The sequence below is a fragment of the Cryptomeria japonica genome, chromosome 3, assembly GCF_030272615.1.
Source record: "Cryptomeria japonica chromosome 3, Sugi_1.0, whole genome shotgun sequence".
Lineage (NCBI taxonomy): Eukaryota > Viridiplantae > Streptophyta > Pinopsida > Cupressales > Cupressaceae > Cryptomeria > Cryptomeria japonica.
The window spans coordinates 435,068,500-435,088,033 of NC_081407.1; the positions used below are offsets into that span (position 1 = coordinate 435,068,500).

The following is a 19,534-nucleotide window of genomic DNA, read 5'->3' on the forward strand; positions in this document are numbered from 1 at the left end:
TGGTTTATCTGCTATTTTGGTATTTGGTTTGTGCATTACAGTATTGATCTTTTGGGCTTCGGTATTAAAGTAACTTTAATTTCTTAAGGTTCCGATAATCTAGTGACAACTGATTCACCCCCCCCCCCCCCCCTCTTAGTTGTCTTCCGGTTATTTGAATTGTCTAACATTTTTCTCCACCTTTTCAGCAGTCTCCAAAAACATGATAAGAGAAGACATGTGTAACTAAATTGCATCCTTGAGAGAACACAACTATTTCTTATATGCACAAGGTATAGTTGTGAATGGAGATGACATATCTTGGTTCTAACAACACAATCGTTGTCCTTGTATACATCAAACGGATTGGCTAAATTAGTGATCTATGACTCAATTGAGTCAATTTTTTCCTTGAATTTCTTGGTGGCATCAAGCCATCTTAAACAATAATGATACAACCAAACAACATCTTCAATGCACATTTTGAGATTCTTCATGTAAGCTTTTGATTTGTGATGTGCCTTTGCACATTTCCCAATCATCTTAATATACAAATTCTTCAGTATCTTATCTTTTGAAGTGAGTTCCATATCTTCACTCTTCTCAATAGCTTTACCATCAATATCTTTTGAAGCAATATATTCAGCTAGCTTTTCCACTAAGACTTCTAGAAGCAAATCTACAACATCATTAGGAAACAATTTGTTCTAGATCAGATAGGCAAAAAATTCATGTTTAATAATCTCCTGATCATATGTTGGTACCACAAGGTAAAAACCACCTATAGTTCTTAGTCCATCACGATGCTCAATCATATCTAATACTTTATGTACCTCAAGAGGATCTCCCCTAGAATATATAGGGGAAGACCTTTTCCTCTTCCACAACTTTCTTTTCTTCATCATCTTTCTTTGGTTCATCTTCTTCACTTTCTACAATTATAGTTTCTATCACTTTCTCCTTGATAGAATGCACCTATTCAGATTTCATCAACTTGGAAGTAGGTTGCATGTGAGAAGAAGAAGCATCTAGAGATGTAGTAGATAATGTTTAGTTCTCTTAATACTTAAATTATTCTCTTTTGAGGACATGCCCACCTTTTTTTGTAGTCTCGTCCCTCCAATATGTACACAATTACCTATAATTTAATCAAAAGTCCCAAACCCTTCTTTACATCGATCCTTAGGAAATTTGAGAAGAACTTCTAGAATTTACTTGCATTCATGTCTAATGATTACATAGGAAAGTTTGGTAACCCATGAAATCTAAGGTTCTACTTCTTCTATGAAGCAATTGTCCTTATCGACCATGAAGGTAATCTCATTTTTTATAAATTTCTACAATCCTCGGTGGAACCTTGTTTTTAATGATCATCTCCTTTCACAGATCCATGAAAAAAATATAGCAGATTGTCTTACTATCCTTCACATTATCTAAGTAGTTTTTGATCTGAGCACCAATAGATATATTTTTTCTCCATACAATATTACTTTTACTAGGAAATGCATTCAAGAAATAAAATATTAGGAAAACAATAAGAGATCCATACCGAAAGGGGTACATTTCTTCCTTTGTCCATTGAATATTATCCTTAAATTAAAGTCTCAAGAGTTCACACAAATGAAAATCTCTTTTCTTCCTTTATCATTTGATGAGTGACATATATGGTCATAGAGGATTAATATCCCTCTCTATTTCTGAAGTAAACCTTGTATGGAATACCCACCATTGCGTGTCTTACACTGAGATCAATAATGTTTTCAATTTGAAGTACTCTTTTATTAGATACAACCCTAGTTACCTTGTGACAACTTCATTTTTTACTGATTTCATAACCAAAACCTCTCTGGTGGACCATGAACCAGTTACATTACTTAGGGCATCTTTGGTAATTAGATATGGTTCATTTAGCCTTATGGAATCCTCATGATTTTTTCTCAATGCAACCCTTACCACATCTTCTTTGTGAAACACTGAGAAAATTTTCCAAGCATCTAGCTTCTAAAAACCCTAGGATAGCATATTTTGGCTTAAGCTTCTACATACTATCAACCAAATGGATTCTGTTGAAATTACTTATATTGCTATGATCATATTTTTCCAAAGAAACATGAATGCAATTGTGAATATTATCCTTATAAATTATTTTAGTGAGAACAAGAGGGAAAGCACCAATAGGGTCTTCCTCTGTGGGTTTAAATGGAAACTTCTTAAAAATAAGTCAGGGTTCATCCATAATGCTCACAATTCTAGAATTTTCTATTGAAAAACCAAGTTACAAGAAATACCTCTATAAAAACAATTTTTCTTAGTTTCATTGAAATTTGCATCCAAGAGCTCCTCAAATTCGCAAGTGACCATAATAAACTCAAAAAGCCAATATATATTCTTTGTTCCTACCCACTTAGGGTTTTGTTGTCTTAAATGTATTTTATCGTTATAACACAAAATTTGATACTCTATTTTGTTGCCAACTACAAACAATACTCTAATGGACTTGAAAATCACTGAGAGGGAGGGTGGTGAATCAGTGACACCAAATAAAACACTGCTTCAAACACTAACCGGTAGATGAACTTAACCAAGCATTTAAACAAAATACATGCTATCCAAAATGATATAACAACATCCACATAAAGTAAAGCATCCACCATAACACAAGTGTTTATACATGGAAAACCCAAATAGGCAAAAACCACAGTGAGATGGAACTCACAAGTTAACTATCTGCAGTAATAGATAACTAATCGGTTAAGGTCTTACAAAGTGCTCTACTAGGAGAAAATATTGTTAGAGATCCCAAGCTTGATTAGAAGCTTATACCCTATTAAAAGTACTACCCTATTAGGAGTAACCTCGACAGAGGATTTGAGAATCCAAACTAATGGATCACCTTGTAAGAGGATTTGTACAATGAAGCTTGTTAGAGCTTACCCGGTTAGGGGATTTGATTTTGTTGTAACGGTTAGAAAACAACAAGAATGGTTTGATCTATTATGAGTAGCACAATACTTGCTTGATCAAATCATTCTAAGTACATTCAACACTGCTCTTCTTCTTAACACTTATCTCTCTTCAACAAAAGCGTTGACTCTTTATGCATATCAGTATTCACATAATCTCCTCTTCTATATTAGTTTCAAATGATTCACTAAGATGTCTTTAAATAGACATTCAAATCTTATGTTGGCCTTAGGAAATCAAAACACAATTTCCTAGGTGCAATGTATCTAGACAAGTAATCATAATTCATCACAAAAATGACTGCCAAGAAAATGGTGTCGGTAACTCATCACAAAAATGACTGCCAAGAAAATGGTCCTGGTAACTCATCACAAAATTAGATACCGGTTAGAATAGTCAATACCGGTTGGAACAAAACATGTGAACCATTATCCTGGAACCTTCTGCTTGATCTCCATCTTCATCTTCATCTTCATTTTGATGCGGACTTAGTGTAGCCATAGGTTATCTCTTAAGCACATACCGGTTGACACAAAGTACCGATTAGAGATAATCCTTAAACATACTGGTTGACAGTGTAAACCAATTTAAGTTACACTGGTAGTCAATGTAATCATATGTGTGTGAGAGTGTTTCATCAATGGCAATAGGTGATGAATACATTATAATCATCATCAAGCCAACAATCTCCCCCTTTGGCATTGATGGCAACACTTAGAAATTTTTTGAGTAATACAATACCGCTAAGTGTGCATAAACAACATATTTACACATGTACTCGTACTCCCCCTTAATGCATGCATAAATACAAAATTTTCAAAAACACACATACATATTATTACTCCCCCTTTGACAACAATGCCAAAATGACAAAGTAAAATATATACATATATATAGAAAATCTGTATCAAAGTCTTGAGCATATATTACAACTTAAAAAAATATCATGCATTGGCTAATCTCATAAAAATATCATTGAAGTTCTGCTTCATCTGTGATAAAGCATTTTCCCATGATTCTAGTATGTTAGAAATATACTCAGATGTAGACATCAACTGGGAATGGAATTCTTCCATTGAGTCTAGCGTGTAGGTTTCAGGAGTAGCAAGAATAGCTTCTACATTGGAGTAGGCTCTCTGAAGAATGTCAACATGTGAGGTGAGCTGACTCTTGAGCTCTTTTAGAGATCAGAGTCTCTTAGCCTTCTCATTGTCATTCTTGTTCAATCTGTCATGCAAATAATCTACAGATAGGTTAAAGGCATGAATGGAGTCCTGGAGTGGGACATATGCCTTGCATAACCTTTCCATTTCTTACCCGGTTTCAAGTTGACTCTTAGAAATGTCAGATTAGAAGAAAGAAACATTGGAGGTAGAGGCAAGATACTTTCCCCCAGATTCAATAGCTTTCTTTAACACACTTCCATTATGAGATAAAGTCATTTTGCCACTTTCAATGTTCTTTGCCAGTTTATCTCCATATTTCTTCTTGTGAATCTTCTCAGCAGACATTTGAGCAACATCTTCAAGCGACTTGATTTGATTAGATGCATCTATAACTAACTGACCAAGTTTGTTGATGGGTGTAGGAAGATGTGCAACAGTTGCTTCTGGTAGTAAACCAGATAAAACTTCTACTACATTCTGGATTGTCTCTACTTCAATCCTTTGCTCTTTCAGTCTCTTCTTGTGTGCTCGAGATTGCATAACATTAGCAATCTTTATAATTTCAGATGCGCTCAAAGTGTTCATATCGATAGGTCCTGAAATACTTAAAGAATCATCATCATCATCTTCAAGTAGCTTCTGCTTCACCGGTTCAGGGGGTACACTCTTAATGATAGCTCTTTCTGTGTTCTGCTCTATTGTCTCTTCAGGTAACTGAGTGACAACTTTCTCAGTAGACTCCTTTTGAGTATTTTCAATGACTGGTGGAGATTGGGGTTTCTCCAGTTCTTCTGTTGCTGGTTCATTGTCCACTTTTAGTTGAATACCCGATTGATCAACTAATGAAACCTGTACTTTAGTGATTGTAGGAGGATCCATATTTGGTGCAGTGATGTCTCCAGATAGGTCTACTGTGTTCTGAAAATCTTCATCAACAAGAATAATAGAATCATCCTTCTTCTTGATTGGATAGACTATGTCAGCTTGAACAATCTCCTCTTCATCCATTTCCGGTCAAGGAACATCATCTGTAGTATTATCCTTATTGCTAGAGTGGACAACTTCTTCCCTCTTTTTGATTACATAGGCTAGTTGATGTGTCTTAGTCTCAACAACTACCCTTTTTGCATTAAGAAGCTTCAATCTTCTCATTTTAAAATCAAAATATACTTTGTATTGCTCAACTAAAGCACTAATTCCATCTGAGGATAAATTGGAAAAATATTGTACAAATATTTCATCAATAATCTTCTTTTCCAATTAAATTGCTTCCTCCCATTTATCTAAAAGAGTATTATACAAAGAGATTGAAATATCTTTTTCCAAGTCATGCAGAAATCTATTATAATGACCCAAATAAGTTATTACTTGTTGAATTACTTGCTTCTGCTCATCTTCAGTGAAAGAATCAAAATATTCTTTGACATTGTCAAACCTATTTCTTCCTAATGTCTTCATTGTTCTCTCAAAAACTGCGTCAGGTTTGTAGGTAGCAATATCTATAGGTGTAGTTGCCTTTGGCACTACCTTTACCTTCTTGGGTGTTCTGTTGGTTGCTTTTTCCTTCTTTGGTTCTTCTTCGAAATCTGTACCCTCAGACTCTGGTTGCAAAATCAATTTCCGATTTCTCTTCTTTGGTGCACTCTCCTTCTTTACATATACTTTAGTTGTCAGTTCCTTTTTGGTTAGGACACTCCGAGTCACCCTTGTGGTCTTTTTCACAGGAGACCTTTCATCAAACTTCTTTTTCTTTCCTTTCACATTAGCTACAGGTGCAGTACCGGTTTCTGTTGGTGCAACTTGGACTACCACAATGTCCAATTTTGCCTATTGTTTATCTTTAGGCGATGCTAATAGGGTATTAGCATAGCCGACCAGTAAATCATGATTAACCTCATAGCTCATATCTTCCATCTCTTCCTCTCTAGGCTCAATTTCTTGCATCAAGCAAAATTCAGTGGTAACAGTGAAGACTGTGTCTTTTGCAAAGTATTTTACCACATCTTCAAGTAACCTCATTCTCATGCTCATCTTTTTCTGAAATTCATTAAAATACTTGTTCAAGTTAGTTGAAAAAGTATTTTGCATAGCCTTGATGTTGTTCTTGATATGTGCATTGACCGGTAGGTCTTTTAACCATTCAATGTCTCCTATACCTGATAGGAAGTTCTGAAAATAGAAAAATAACCCCGCTAATAGCTGACCATATTTGAACTTTTAAGTGTTGTCCTTCTTAAGGGATTGCAAATTTTGAAATAATTGCACTCTGACGGCTTCACAAATATCATAATTTGCATTATCAACAACCATTCTATGTGTTGTATGAATTGTTGCAGATGGAACACTGTTAAGTCTATTGGAGTAAAATATCTGGTAGCCTATCACCATTGTTGCTAGTTTCACTGTAGGGTCTCTAATATTGTTGATAGAAAAAGCACACTTATTGGGTGTAGAATCGGTTAACTTGAAGACAGTATCCTTTGAAATTATTCTTAACACAGGAATTTCACCGGTTGAGAAATAACCTATTACAGCCTTAATAGCTTCCTTGGTTGTTGTGTGGGTCCTCTCCAAATACATATTCTCTCCGTGCACTTGACTCAAAATTATTCTAATGTGTTCTTCCTCAAAATCTTCAAGAAAGTAGGCAACATTATGAAAACCTTTTTCAAAAACCCTAGCATATTTTGTTTCAATCTTTTCGCTCTTATCATAGAGTGATTTCAGCTGTGTGTAAATGTGTAATGTTCCTAAATATTCTATCTTGCAATCTATATAGCTAGGCAAGTCACCTTTGACCACAACACTGCTCGGGACTTGCGATAATGCATTATGAGACATAATTAGATCTCCCTTTAGAGCTTCCTCAGGCTCAACAGTGATCATCAACCTCTATACAGACTTAGAAGTAGATGCCATTCTAGATAAACAAGTTTCGAAGTGGTATACTCAAAGAAATACCTTGTATCTTGCACGTTGCTCCGTTTCCCAGTTGAAATGTCCAAATGCACACCTATTCGCCTCTCTACAACTTTCGATTCAACTTGATTTCTCTAAACACAAAACGATTTGCCAATTGGCAACAAGACAATCTTTTTTTGCTTTGCAATCGCTTCAAATTTCTTTTTTTGAAAGAGTTAGGGTAAAAAAGATAGAGTAAAACTTACTTTTATCCCTTTTTATCAACTGTAATAAATGCTCACACTTTAGGTTACAAACCCTAATTTCACTTCTTAAGTGAAATACTGGTTGATAACACGTCAACAAAAAAGTCACCAAAATTCAAGATTCAAAAAAAACTTTCGCGCTCATTTTAAAAGGGGTCTGGAGATATTTTACCGTTAAGCTCCCCTTAGCCATGTTAAACTGGCTTAAGTCACCAGTGTTGGTTTCTCTTCATTGGGTGAAGGAAAAATTTCTTCTCCAGGTGAGTCATCACCTTTCTTTTTCCAAATCTGATTCATATCTTCTCTGGTTTCCTCAACATCAACTTTCTGCTTGCCTTTCTGATCCTTGAAAGAGTTGATCGGTTTGCTATTTCTTATTCTACAAAATTTTGCTAAGTGCCCCATTTTGTTGCAGTGGTAACAAACCATACTAGATGATCTCTAGGGTCCTTCATTTCCTCTTCTTGTTCTTCTGTAGTTCATAGCCACATGACCAAAGTTATTACAAAAGGTGCAAACAACATTTGTTACCTTTTCCATCTCGAATGGACTAAACCGGTTGTCATAGGATCTTTGCTAATTCCAGTTTACTCGGTCCTCAAAGTTCCTTATCCAGTCACCATTAGGTTTAGGATGCATGTGTGGTACATGATTGTTCATTCCATATCTGTACTCAATATGTCTATGCCCATACATTCCACATGTGTAGCAATGACCTTCAAACTTTCTAGACACATACCTAGCATTAGTATTGTAATTTGCATTTTTATTAGGTTTGTCTCTACAGACATTTGCAGTATGACCAGGCTTATGAAAAAAAAAGAAGACAGGTTTAAAAACCTTCTTACCGGTAGTCTTATTGACTTTAGGAGCATTTTTGTTCTTTGTATCGGAGGATTCACCTTTTTTAGTTGTATGAAAACCAAGTCCAGAGATATCACCCTTCATTCTTTGTGATTGAATTTGTCTTCCAGTATGGTAGAAATTTTGATGAACTTCTCCAATTTCTTATTGGCGTCAATAAGCTTTTTGACAAGATCTTCATTATGCTTAGACAGGTTCCCTTTCAGAGACAATGCCAACTCAAGGTATAGCTTTAGGCTCTCCTTTTCTTCTGTTTCAGTAATCAAGTCCTCATGCATAGTGTCTTTTTCCCATTTAATCCTTATAATCTCTTGATCTCTTACCTTAATAAGATCTTCAGCAGCTCTTTTGGCTTCCAGTTTCTGACTCATGTGGATAGTGAGACCTTCTAGCTCTCTCCTTAGATTCAGTTTATCACCGTTCACCTTCTCAACTTCATCTGCTAAAGCTTCAATATTGGCTTCATCTGAAGAACTATTATCAGATATTTTTAATAGTTTTTTAGATAGCTCTCTCCTTTTGACTTGAGAAGCTTTTAGTTTGCCCCTAAGGGATTCAACTTCATTTCTGCTAGCTTCTATCTCTCTAGCCATCTCTAAGTAGCTCCTGTCTCCCATGGTAGTTTCAAGACTCCCTTCTAAGCGGTTAGACTTCCAAGAAGTTAGGCTCTGATACCAATTGATGGACTTGAAAAGCACTGAGAGGGGGGCTGAATCAATGACACCAAATAAAACACTACTTCAAACACTAACCAGTAGATGAACTTAACCAAGCATTTAAACAAAATACATGCTATCCAAAATGATATAACATCCACATAAAGTAAAGCATCCACCATAACACAAGTTTTTATACGTGGAAAACCCAAATAGGTAAAAACCATGGTGAGATGGAACTCACAAGTTAACTATCTACAATAATAGATAACTAACCAGTTAAGGTCTTACAAAGTTCTCTACTATGAGAAAATATTGTTAGAGATCCCAAGCTTGATTAGAAGCTTATACCCTGTTAAAATTATTACCCTGTTAGGAGTAACCTCGCTGGAGGATTTGAGAATCCAAACTAATGGATCACCTTGTTAGAGGATTTGTACAATGAATCTTGTTAGAGCTTACCCGGTTAGGGGAGTTGATTCTATTGTAATGATTAGAAAACAACAAGAATGGTTTGATCTGTTTTGAGTAGCACAATACTTGCTTGATCATATCATTTTAAGTACATTCAACACTGCTCTTCATCTTAACACTTATCGTTCTTCAAAAAAATCTTTCACTCTTTATGCATATCAGTATTCGCATAATCTCCTCTTCTATATCAGTTTCAAATGATTCACTAAGATGTCTTTAAATAGACATTCAAATCTTATGTCGACCTTAGGAAATCAAAACACAATTTCCTAGGTGCAGTGTATCTAGACAAGTAATCATAACTCATCACAAAAATGACCTCCAAGAAAACGGTGCTGGTAACTCATCACAAAAATGACTGCCAAGAAAACGTTGTTGGTAACTCATCACAAAATCAGATATCGGTTAGAACAGTCAACACTGGTTGGAACAAAACATGTGAACCGTTGTCCTGGAATCTTCCACTTGATCTCCATCTTCATCTTCATCTTCATTTTGATGTCGACTTAGTGTAGCCACAGGTTATCTCTTAAGCACATACCGGTTGACACAAAGTACCGGTTAGAGATAATCCTTAAACATACCAGTTGATAGTGTAAACCAATTGAAGTTACACCAGTAGTCAATGTAATCATATGTGTGTGAGAGTGTTTCATCAATGACAACAAGTGATGAATACATTACAATCATCATCAAGCCAACATAGTCTAGACCAACAAAATCATCCACTGTCTTCCTAAAAATGGCTATTAAACTCTGTCATGCAAAAAGAAGCTTCAACATCAAAATCTAAAGGGCTCACATAAAATCTACATTCAGTTCTCCCCCTTAAACAATGCTCATATGATTAGTTTCCAAAAGAAGAATCAACACTAGTAGAAGGTGCATGTCCATCCTCAACATTACTCTCTTCTACCTTCTTCACCCAAGTCATCTTCATCTTGTCTTTCCTCATTCAAGTCACTCTTCTTAATTAGACTAGTCCTCTCATTCTTTCCTTTGTAGAGTCTGGCAATGTGTCTTGATTTGTTGCAACTATAACATGGCAGACCTTGCTATGGTCCATTTATACTTATCCCATTATTTTCAGTACCTTTGATACTTCCATTTCTTCGTATGTTAGACTTGCACTCAATAGCCTTGTGCCCAAATTTGTTGCATGCGTAGCATTGTCCATTGAAAGAATGAACGTTTCTACTATAATTTGTATTTCCATATTCATTCCATTACATCCTACTTTTGCATTCATTTACCTTGTTCCCAAACTTATTGCAATTGTACCACTATCCACTAAAAGATTGTGATCTGATTCGACTTTTACATTCACTAGCTCTATGTCCAAACTTATTACATAAAAAATAATTCATGTTGAAGGTTAAATGCTTGATTTGAGAAGGAGGGGTACTTCTAACATTGTTTAGTTTTGCATCAGAATGAAACCTTTCTTATCTTAATTGTAGTCAATTAATTCATCCTTCACCTTTTCTTTACCCTTATCCCTTTTACTAGAAGTTGTAGAGCTTTCACTTTTCTCAAAGCCAAGTCCACCTTTGTCTTTATTTTATTTCTAGGCACTCAACATTGCATCAAGAACTTCATTGACTCCTTTAATATTTAGACCTTTGTCAATATATTCTTTTGTAGCTTTTAATTCTTTCTTTAGATTAGCTACTTCCTCTTTAACTTTGGTACATTCTTTGGTTTTCTCATCAAGCTTTGTCTCAAAATCATCTATGACCTTCTTGCCTTCATCAAGTAAACCTTTTATGTATGTAATATTTTCCTTTGCATTCTTTTGTTTATCTTTGCATTCATCTAGGTCTGCCAGAGCCAGTCTTAGTTCTCCTTCCATATCCACAATAGCATCAACCTCCCAAACATTAGAATCCATGTTCTCTTTTTCAAACATAGTGTTAAAATCTTGGATCTACCTTAGTGGTTAAATTGTTTCTTCAGGAAAATTGCTTTTCTCTCATATAAATTGTTGAACACTACTAGATACTGATAGGAGGGGACTGAATCAACACACACTTAATGTTTCATCATATTAAGCCTTCACCACAACATATATTACATCCACCATATGCATGAAAGAAAACAAAAAAATAACAAGACAACCAAATATGAACACCAAGATTTTTATGTGGAAAACCCAAACTAGGAAAAACCACAGTGAGAATCACACTCACAATATATGTATAATTATTTGCAATATTTAGGCCATAGGCCAAGGAGCTCATTTCCCCTAGGAGGACTTGCACAAGTAAGGGGCACTACCTTAGGGTAAGATACAATGAGGACTTCCACAATTGAAGATCACTTCTTCAAGACAAGATACATAAACTTAAAAATAATGACAAAAAAAGATTGAACTACAAGAGTATTGCATCTCCTGGAATGTTGATTACAGTTCAGATATTAACACACATATAAAATAGTCTTCATTTTTGTACTCCTACACATACGAACCTCTGAATTGTATCACATTTTCTTCACTCAATATTCACACTTCTCTGCAGTCATATCACAATAGTTATGTCCTATATATATCATTCGTAGCCTCACAAACACTTATTAAATCGACCTACAAATATATAACGTACACATGTATAATCATCAGCCTCAAAACAATCTCCAAAGAAAATCAGGAAGGAAAATAAAGTGTGTGAGGGATCAAACCATGTTGGCACACCTTCCACATATCTAAGATAACACTTATGCATCTGCACATTATCACATATACCAAAAAAAACATATGAGTCAACCACAAGAGATGAAACAACTAACTCTAGATTGATGTAACAGACACAACCACCAATTCACACCAATAACAAAACCTTCTAATGAATAATAAAACATTAGGGAACTTGAAACAACCATCCACAACACTTACATTATCAGTCAATCTGAGGAATGTAGTACATTCCTTCATATCATTTCACAATACAAAGTTGACCAGAACACATACATACATAACTTCAACAGTAGATCACTCCAACACTAAAAAGATAAAAAAATAATTAAATATTATATCTACCAACGTTGCATAGCCATTAGACATAGATCTGCCACAAATTGGATCAGAAAGGCTTCTCTACAATCTTATTATTATTACATTATCCAAGACACAAACCAACATGTCTTCACTTGTATAACATTTGAACATCTAAAATCTAAAGTATATGACCACACAACTAGCATACTTCAAATATATAAATATCAGATACACTTTTGTCATAGCCCAGAGCAAAAGCCAAATAGACAAATTGTTCATCGAAATAGTCACAATTCTCTAAAGCACAACTCTAGATTATGAGGATCACCAACAGAGCACTAGAAACTTTATATAACATAATCATTTTCTACCACATGCATTAGTACACATACTTCATATACCCACATGCTATCTACATCAACATGTATCAACTACACATATATTAGTTGCATGCCATAAAACAACTTTTGAACACAAAGAACTGTTAAGTATCTCTTCCAAGCCAATCGAGTCTGACAACATCAAACTACAAGACAAAATCCTTATTTACACATCTACATGATCACAAAGTGACATAGATACATATTACCTTTCACCAACATATAGCATAGCACTATATCAAACCATATCTGGATCAGTCAGACCACTTCCAGACCAACACGTTTAACACTGATGACAATATAATCTTGTGTTTGCAACAAGGTGTTCATCAATGGTGGATCTTTTGATAATTTGGTGAGTATAGAAATAGTTGACAAATTACAACTTGTTTGTGTTCCAAAAACAAACCCCTACAAGATTCTTGGTTAAAGAAGAGTCATAGTGTTCTTCTGGATAAGTATTGTCTTTTGATTTCAAAATTGGTGCATATGAGGATGAAGTTCTCTATGATGTGATGTCGATATATGCATGTCATTTGTTGTTGGGTAGGCCATGAAAATATGACTGGAATGTTATCCATTGAGGTAGAGAGAATACTTATGAGGTTCAACATGAAAGGAAGGAGAACTAACCTAAAATCGTGGAAAGGGGAAGGAGAATTTGAAGTCGTAGCTTTGTCTCTTCTAATGAGAGCTAGATTTGATCTTCAAGATAAAAGTAAAAATCAACCAAGAAAGAAATTGAAGGAAAAATTCAAAGCAAATAAGACAAATTGTTTTGAAAGTTAAGTTCAATAAAAAATTGAGGGAGAGTTGCAACAAAATTCAACCAAAACAATGATTGGTGAACCTCATAAGGTAGATGTTGGAATTTCAGTAGATTGTAATATGGTTGAAGGGAATGGTGAATTGTGGAGATATGAGCATGATTATAAAAAATATTCCTTAGATGTGATAAGGAATTTGTTGATAAGTGACTACTTAGCTCAATATGAAAATAATGATGTGAAGTGTGATTCGAATGAAGGAGAAGATTTCAAGTCTATTAGTGATTTTTCTAAGCATTCTACTTTAGGGACTTTGCATAGTTATATTGGTCAAGTTGAACAATGGAACCAACACCGGTCTCCTCTCCACAAGAAGCCCAGAATAGGAATTATTTGTAATGACCCAAAATTGTGTCAAATAATTCCTAGAGAAAATATTGATGACAGGCATACTTGAAAGTTTGCACTCATAAATGGATAGCAACATAGTTTGATCCTTATGAACCAAAAGGTTCAAAACTTTTCAAAGATGAGGAAGACAATTTAATTATCAAATCTTTCCTAGTCAAGGAAGATTTTCTCACAACAAATTAGTTGTGGGGCTCCTGCTTTTCTTTTATTTATTTTTTATTTTTTAAGTTGTTCATGTGTGTTGTTTTTAATGGTACATGTCAGTCAAACACTCCTATTTATAGGTTTGTTCTCCTTTTTGAGGAGAGTTTTTGGTTCTTTTTGGTGGTGAGGAGTACGAAGGCAAACACCATGTTTTCTTGGCTAGTAAATACTATAGAAATTGGTGGTTTTTAGGGGAGAAGACTCAGTAGTTGAGCACCCTAACTTTGCGCTTCTCAAAATCCTACGTGGAAATTTTAAATCATTCCCAATTTTTTATAGCAGCTTACTTGGCAAGTCTGCTTCTTATAGCTAAGGTTTCGGGGCCACATCAACATGCTTTTTGCCAAAGTGTCAGAAACAGCCCCAAAAAAAAGGTGAGACCAATGGTCATGCAAAGGGAGACCCATAGTTGTGCAGCTGATGTGGCATCACATTATTAGTTACTTTTAACAACTATGGGTGTGTGCGGGAAAAGTGGTGTGATGAAACGGAAAATACGAATTCAAGACTAATACACACACCAATGGGACTCTTGGTGCAAGTTATGGAGTTATATTGAATAAGTCAACTTTCCAAAGGATGTTCCATTGTTTTCTATCTCACAAGACCCCTCAAGTCAATACCTTTGCTCTCAAATCACTGAGCAAAGTGACTTAGGGATGACAATCATGAGAATGAGGGATACTTGATCAATCTAACATGAATGCAATCCTAGATGTGAATGATTTTAAACATAACATGAATCAAACCAACATGTATATGATGATTAAGATGAAAGGATTAGTAAAAGAACTATCCTAACATGATATGCTAGCCTATTATGATTATTTTGATAATATAAATGCTTCTAAAATGTTTATTTAGATTATTTCTATTCAAAGAGAGACTAAATGCTTGATAAAAATGAGTATAGATTAGATGCATGAAACTTGGATGATCAAAATGGAGAAATGAGGTCTCTATTTATAGGAAAAATAGGGCAATGAAGGGTCAAGATTAGATAATCTTAACAAGGGCCAAGATTGTAAGTTATCAATCCATGTTTACAATTCTCACTAATGAAATGGAGACAATTGTCAACATAAGATTGCTTGAGAGGAGATGTAAGAAGCATTAAATGCTTGAGAAGACCTCATGGTTACCTTGAGAGGTAAGGGTTAAGATTAAGTTAGGGTTATCCAATGGATAAAGCTTTTACCCAAAGGGTAAACTCTTGCGCAAAGGTTAAAGGGATAACCATGGTCAAAGCAATGAATGCTTGATGAGACCCTTGGGTTAGATGAGGGTTGAGTTAGAGAGAAAGTCTCTAATCATGCAAGAGGGTTGAGTTAACCATTAATGATTTGGAAGACTTTCAAGGTTAACTTGTTGAAGACATAAAGCCTTTAATGGTTTCCAAAGATTTTGAGGGTTTGAGAAGTGACTTCCCTTTGCTTAGGGATGTGACAATATTTAGTAGATGGGCTAGGCTAAATTATAAGTGATTAGAAGAATCTAGAAGGGGGGTTATAGAGGCAAGTGGGAGATGTAGGAGAATGCAAGTGGATGGAGGGTAATTTTAATTAAAATAAATTACTTTATTTCAACAAAATAGATGCAAGTGGGGGATTTAAATAAATTAGATTTATTTGTTTGCCATGAGCAATTTAATTAAATATAAATTTAATTAAAAGGGGAGAAAGAGAAATTAATTAAATAAAGTGATTTATTTAATTAAAGGATATGAAAGGCTTAGGTGAATTTAATTAAATAAATTGAATAACTTATTTAATCAAATAGATGAATGTGAATAATTTTATTAAATAGAGGAATGAGGTTTAAATGAATATTAAATATTCACTTAGGAAAGTGGTCATTTTTATATGTCAACAATGGGTAGTCATCATCAACAATAACAACTTTAAAGTCACAACTATTGATGCAATGTTGTCAAACAAAGTGTGGGTATTAAATCAACAACTACTATTACAGTCATTGGAATGCACTCGGGTACTGGGTCCTCTCCCCTAATATCAAAGAATTCTTTGTTTGTTTTGTTGTGATTCCAGTGTAGTTTTCCTTATGTACTCTGAAGATAATCACCATGGATTCTGTCTTATATTTTGTTTTGATTAGAATGTTTAGTTGTTTGTTTTTTTAGCAGTAGAGAGTGCTATGGGGTTCTTACACAAGAGCTAGTAGCATTTTAGAGTTTTGTTTGCAAAGGAAGGAGGTCTAAGCTGCATCACAAGTATATGTGGGAAAAAGCAATTGGGAAAAGAAGAAATATTACCTTAAAGAATTGAACATCACTTCTAACAACTAGCAAAGCGTTCTATTTAGAGGCTAATATCTCATGGAGAGAAACGATTCTCATAGCCCCACAATTGAGGACTAACATACATTATTTTTAATGTAAAATATGTAGATGGAAAGGCAAAGAGGCACAGTAAGAAAGAATTTGCAAAGCAGAGATAGTAAAACAAAAAAACACTTTATCTTGGAATGTAAAGGTTTTAGTGACATCCGGATCAAGCACAAAAATAATTTGACTTCTTTTTTTCAAGATCTATTCAGTGAAAAGATGGTTGAAAGAATGAAGAAGCTCATTATTAAATTGAATAGCGTTATCAAATTGAATAGCATTATCAAATTGAATAACAGAAAATTAACACTTTCAAAAAAAAAATGACGGGATGTGTCCCATAGAGTATCTTTGACCTTGTGAACATAAAAAAAATATATTCTATTAAATCCAAATATCATATAAATGATTTTATATGAAATAAATTTTCCCTATATAAATCTATGTTGCTCTTACGATGCTCTCCATAGCAAGAGGCATATCTTTGTAACCTACATATACATTTTGTGCTTCATTGCTACTTTAACAGAGATTCATGGGTGGCGTGGAGCTTGAAAAATGGGTTACAGGGTGGGCAGCAAGAGACTCTTCTGCCCATTTGTTTCCTTACAAATACACACTCAGGTGGGAAATACTAATTCTTGCTGTTATAATTGATGATATATTCCATGATCTTTCATAATTGAATTGCTGTATATATGACAGGAACCCAGGACCCCAAGATGTGATGCTGAGAGTCATTTACTGTGGCATATGTCACACTGATTTGCATCAGATGAGAAATGACTTGGGAATATCTCGTTATCCCATGGTACCTGGGTAAATATGTTGACCTACATCCTGATCCTGTTGACTACCATGATCCATGTTATATTCACTTCAGTGATTTCTTGTGTTTCTAATATTTGCGTTCATAGATGTTCTGGAACAGACATGAAGTGGTGGGGGTTGTGACTGAGCTTGGCAAGGAAGTGGAGAAGTTCAAGATAGGAGAGCATGTGGGTGTGGGGTATGTTATTGGATCATGCAAGAGCTGCCAAGCCTGTGGCGAAAAAATGGAACAGTATTGCAATAAGAAGATTTGGACCTACAATGATGTGTCCCCTGATGGCAAGCCTACACAGGGAGGGTTTGCAAGTACCATGGTAGTTGATCAGATGTAAGTCTTTCTCTTTGGGGGTTTTGTTTTGTGTTCCTTACACTCTCCTCTGCTTCAGTACAATTAAATGGATTATCTTTGCTCACTTCTGGATTACCACTATCACTTATTGATTCACCAATGGCTATCTTGTGAAGATAACGATAAGAGAACTCTAACAACCTTTGGAATTGAAATTAATTGATCTTTCCTATATTGCATAATCTAGTATGATTTCTTCAATTGTTTGGATTGTCTCACTTTTTTGATGTCTTATGTTACAACTGTTAGATAATTGTCTTATAATCACTATGTGATTAAATGGTTATCTTACATTGTGTACTCTGCTTCAGTTCAATTGTTTGATTATTCGCTTCTCTAAAGCAACAGATCAAAAAAAAAAGAGAGATCGATAATTTTATCAGTCACTTCTCTAAAGCAACAGATCACCAAAAATTAAAAAAGTAATAAAAGTAAAATAGATCCTTACTATTACATTTTGATTCTGCAATATCTTGTTACTCTGATTTAACCTGGATCATTAGTGGTTTAGTAGGACTGGTCTGTTGTAGTTATGTTTGTTGTGTAAAACAAAAAACTTTTGAGATGGTGCAGGTTTGTGGTTCACATCCCTGAAAATCTACCCCTTGAACAAGCTGCACCACTGTTATGTGCTGGAGTTACAGTCTACAGTCCAATGAAGCACTTTGGAATGACAGAGCCTGGCAAGAGATGTGGAATATTGGGGTTGGGGGGTGTAGGCCACATTGGTGTGAAGATTGCCAAGGCCCTTGGGCATCATGTGACTGTTATAAGCTCCTCTGATAACAAGAGAAAAGAGGCAATTGAAGTCCTTGGTGCAGATCAATACATTATTAGCAAAGACACCACCCAGATGCAGGTATGCTTTTTATGGCTAATTTTAATCTAAGCTGCTGGTTTTGGTTCAGATCCTAGTTCAGGTTGGCAGATTCTATTGGTGGATCTAGCCAAATAAACTTTGAGGTTGGGTTTGTTTTAGATTGTAGGTTAGAAACTGTATTGAAACTGCAAAGCTAAATTACATTGAGGTCCTATTCCCAACGGTCCAGTGACTTATTCCTTGATTTTCTGCCATTTTGATAAATATCTAACGTCTACCTGTGTGGCAGGGAGCAGCAGAGAGCTTGGATTACATACTAGACACCATTCCAGCATGGCATTCAATGGAACAGTATCTTTCCCTGTTGAAGATCAATGGAAAAATGATTATGCTTGGGGTTACTATGGAGCCATTCACCTTTATCTCTGGCGGTTTAATCATTGGTAAATTTCCTAGCTTTATGATTCAAAAATATTTTTTATTAGGGATTATAATATTGGACAGTTAAGTGCTTTCTGCAACTAGTAGTAGTACTTTCATAAGTCATCTGAAAAGAATCTATCTTTCTTTCTTTTCATGGATTTTTTTAACAAATTTAATAAAAAATTCAGGAAGGAAGAGCATAGCTGGGAGTTTCATTGGCAGCGTGGAGGAAACACAGGAAACTCTGAATTTCTGTGCAGAGAAGAAAGTTTCATGCCAGATTGAGATTGTGGGCATGGACTACTTGAACGAAGCGATGGAAAGACTAGCTAAGAATGATGTTCGTTACAGATTTGTGGTTGATGTGGGTGCTAGCCATCTGGATCAGGAATAAAGTTTATCATCCTCCATATAAGATCAATATGTGCAGGCCTCAGTTTTAAAATTGGTTTAGATTTGTGTGTCATTAATAATAGCTATTTTAGCCTGTCAAATGTTTATTATTAGGCGTAACTCTACATTGGTAATGAGTTTGAAAACAAACAGTAAGTCTGATGTAAATGTATTCTATTGTTTTTAAAAATGGTTAACTTTTTTTTATTTTTATTATTCGCTAATTGTTTGGAAGCTATCTAGATTTTTTATTTTATTTTACATAGATTTTAAAAAATATAGGTATGTTAGTGAGAGCTCCCATCCACCTAAATTTTAAGGGAATTTATCCTTTATTTTCTTAAAAA

The 19,534-nt window shown here is 34.9% G+C and overlaps 1 protein-coding gene across 1 annotated transcript; it reads left to right on the forward strand.

Annotated features, from left to right (window-relative positions):
- The first annotated feature begins 16,857 nt into the window (after positions 1-16,857).
- On the forward strand, positions 16,858-19,220 carry LOC131068469 (probable cinnamyl alcohol dehydrogenase 7/8). The gene is made up of 6 exons (XM_058003650.2): positions 16,858-16,995; positions 17,077-17,190; positions 17,303-17,530; positions 18,125-18,410; positions 18,661-18,814; positions 18,983-19,220. The coding sequence occupies exons 1-6, from the start codon at positions 16,907-16,909 to the stop codon at positions 19,186-19,188; spliced, it is 1,077 nt and encodes a 358-aa protein (XP_057859633.2). The 5' UTR covers positions 16,858-16,906; the 3' UTR covers positions 19,189-19,220.
- The last annotated feature ends 314 nt before the right edge of the window (positions 19,221-19,534 follow it).

What these genes read in the sequence shown, in the direction of transcription:
- LOC131068469 (XM_058003650.2), top strand. Translation starts at nt 16,907, where the DNA reads ATGGGTGGCGTGGAGCTTGAAAAATGGGTTACAGGGTGGGCAGCAAGA. An exon ending in CCTTACAAATACACACTCAG is followed by an intron (nt 16,996 to 17,076) that starts GTGGGAAATACT and finishes TATATATGACAG; the next exon opens with GAACCCAGGACCCCAAGATG. An exon ending in ACCATGGTAGTTGATCAGAT is followed by an intron (nt 17,531 to 18,124) that starts GTAAGTCTTTCT and finishes GAGATGGTGCAG; the next exon opens with GTTTGTGGTTCACATCCCTG.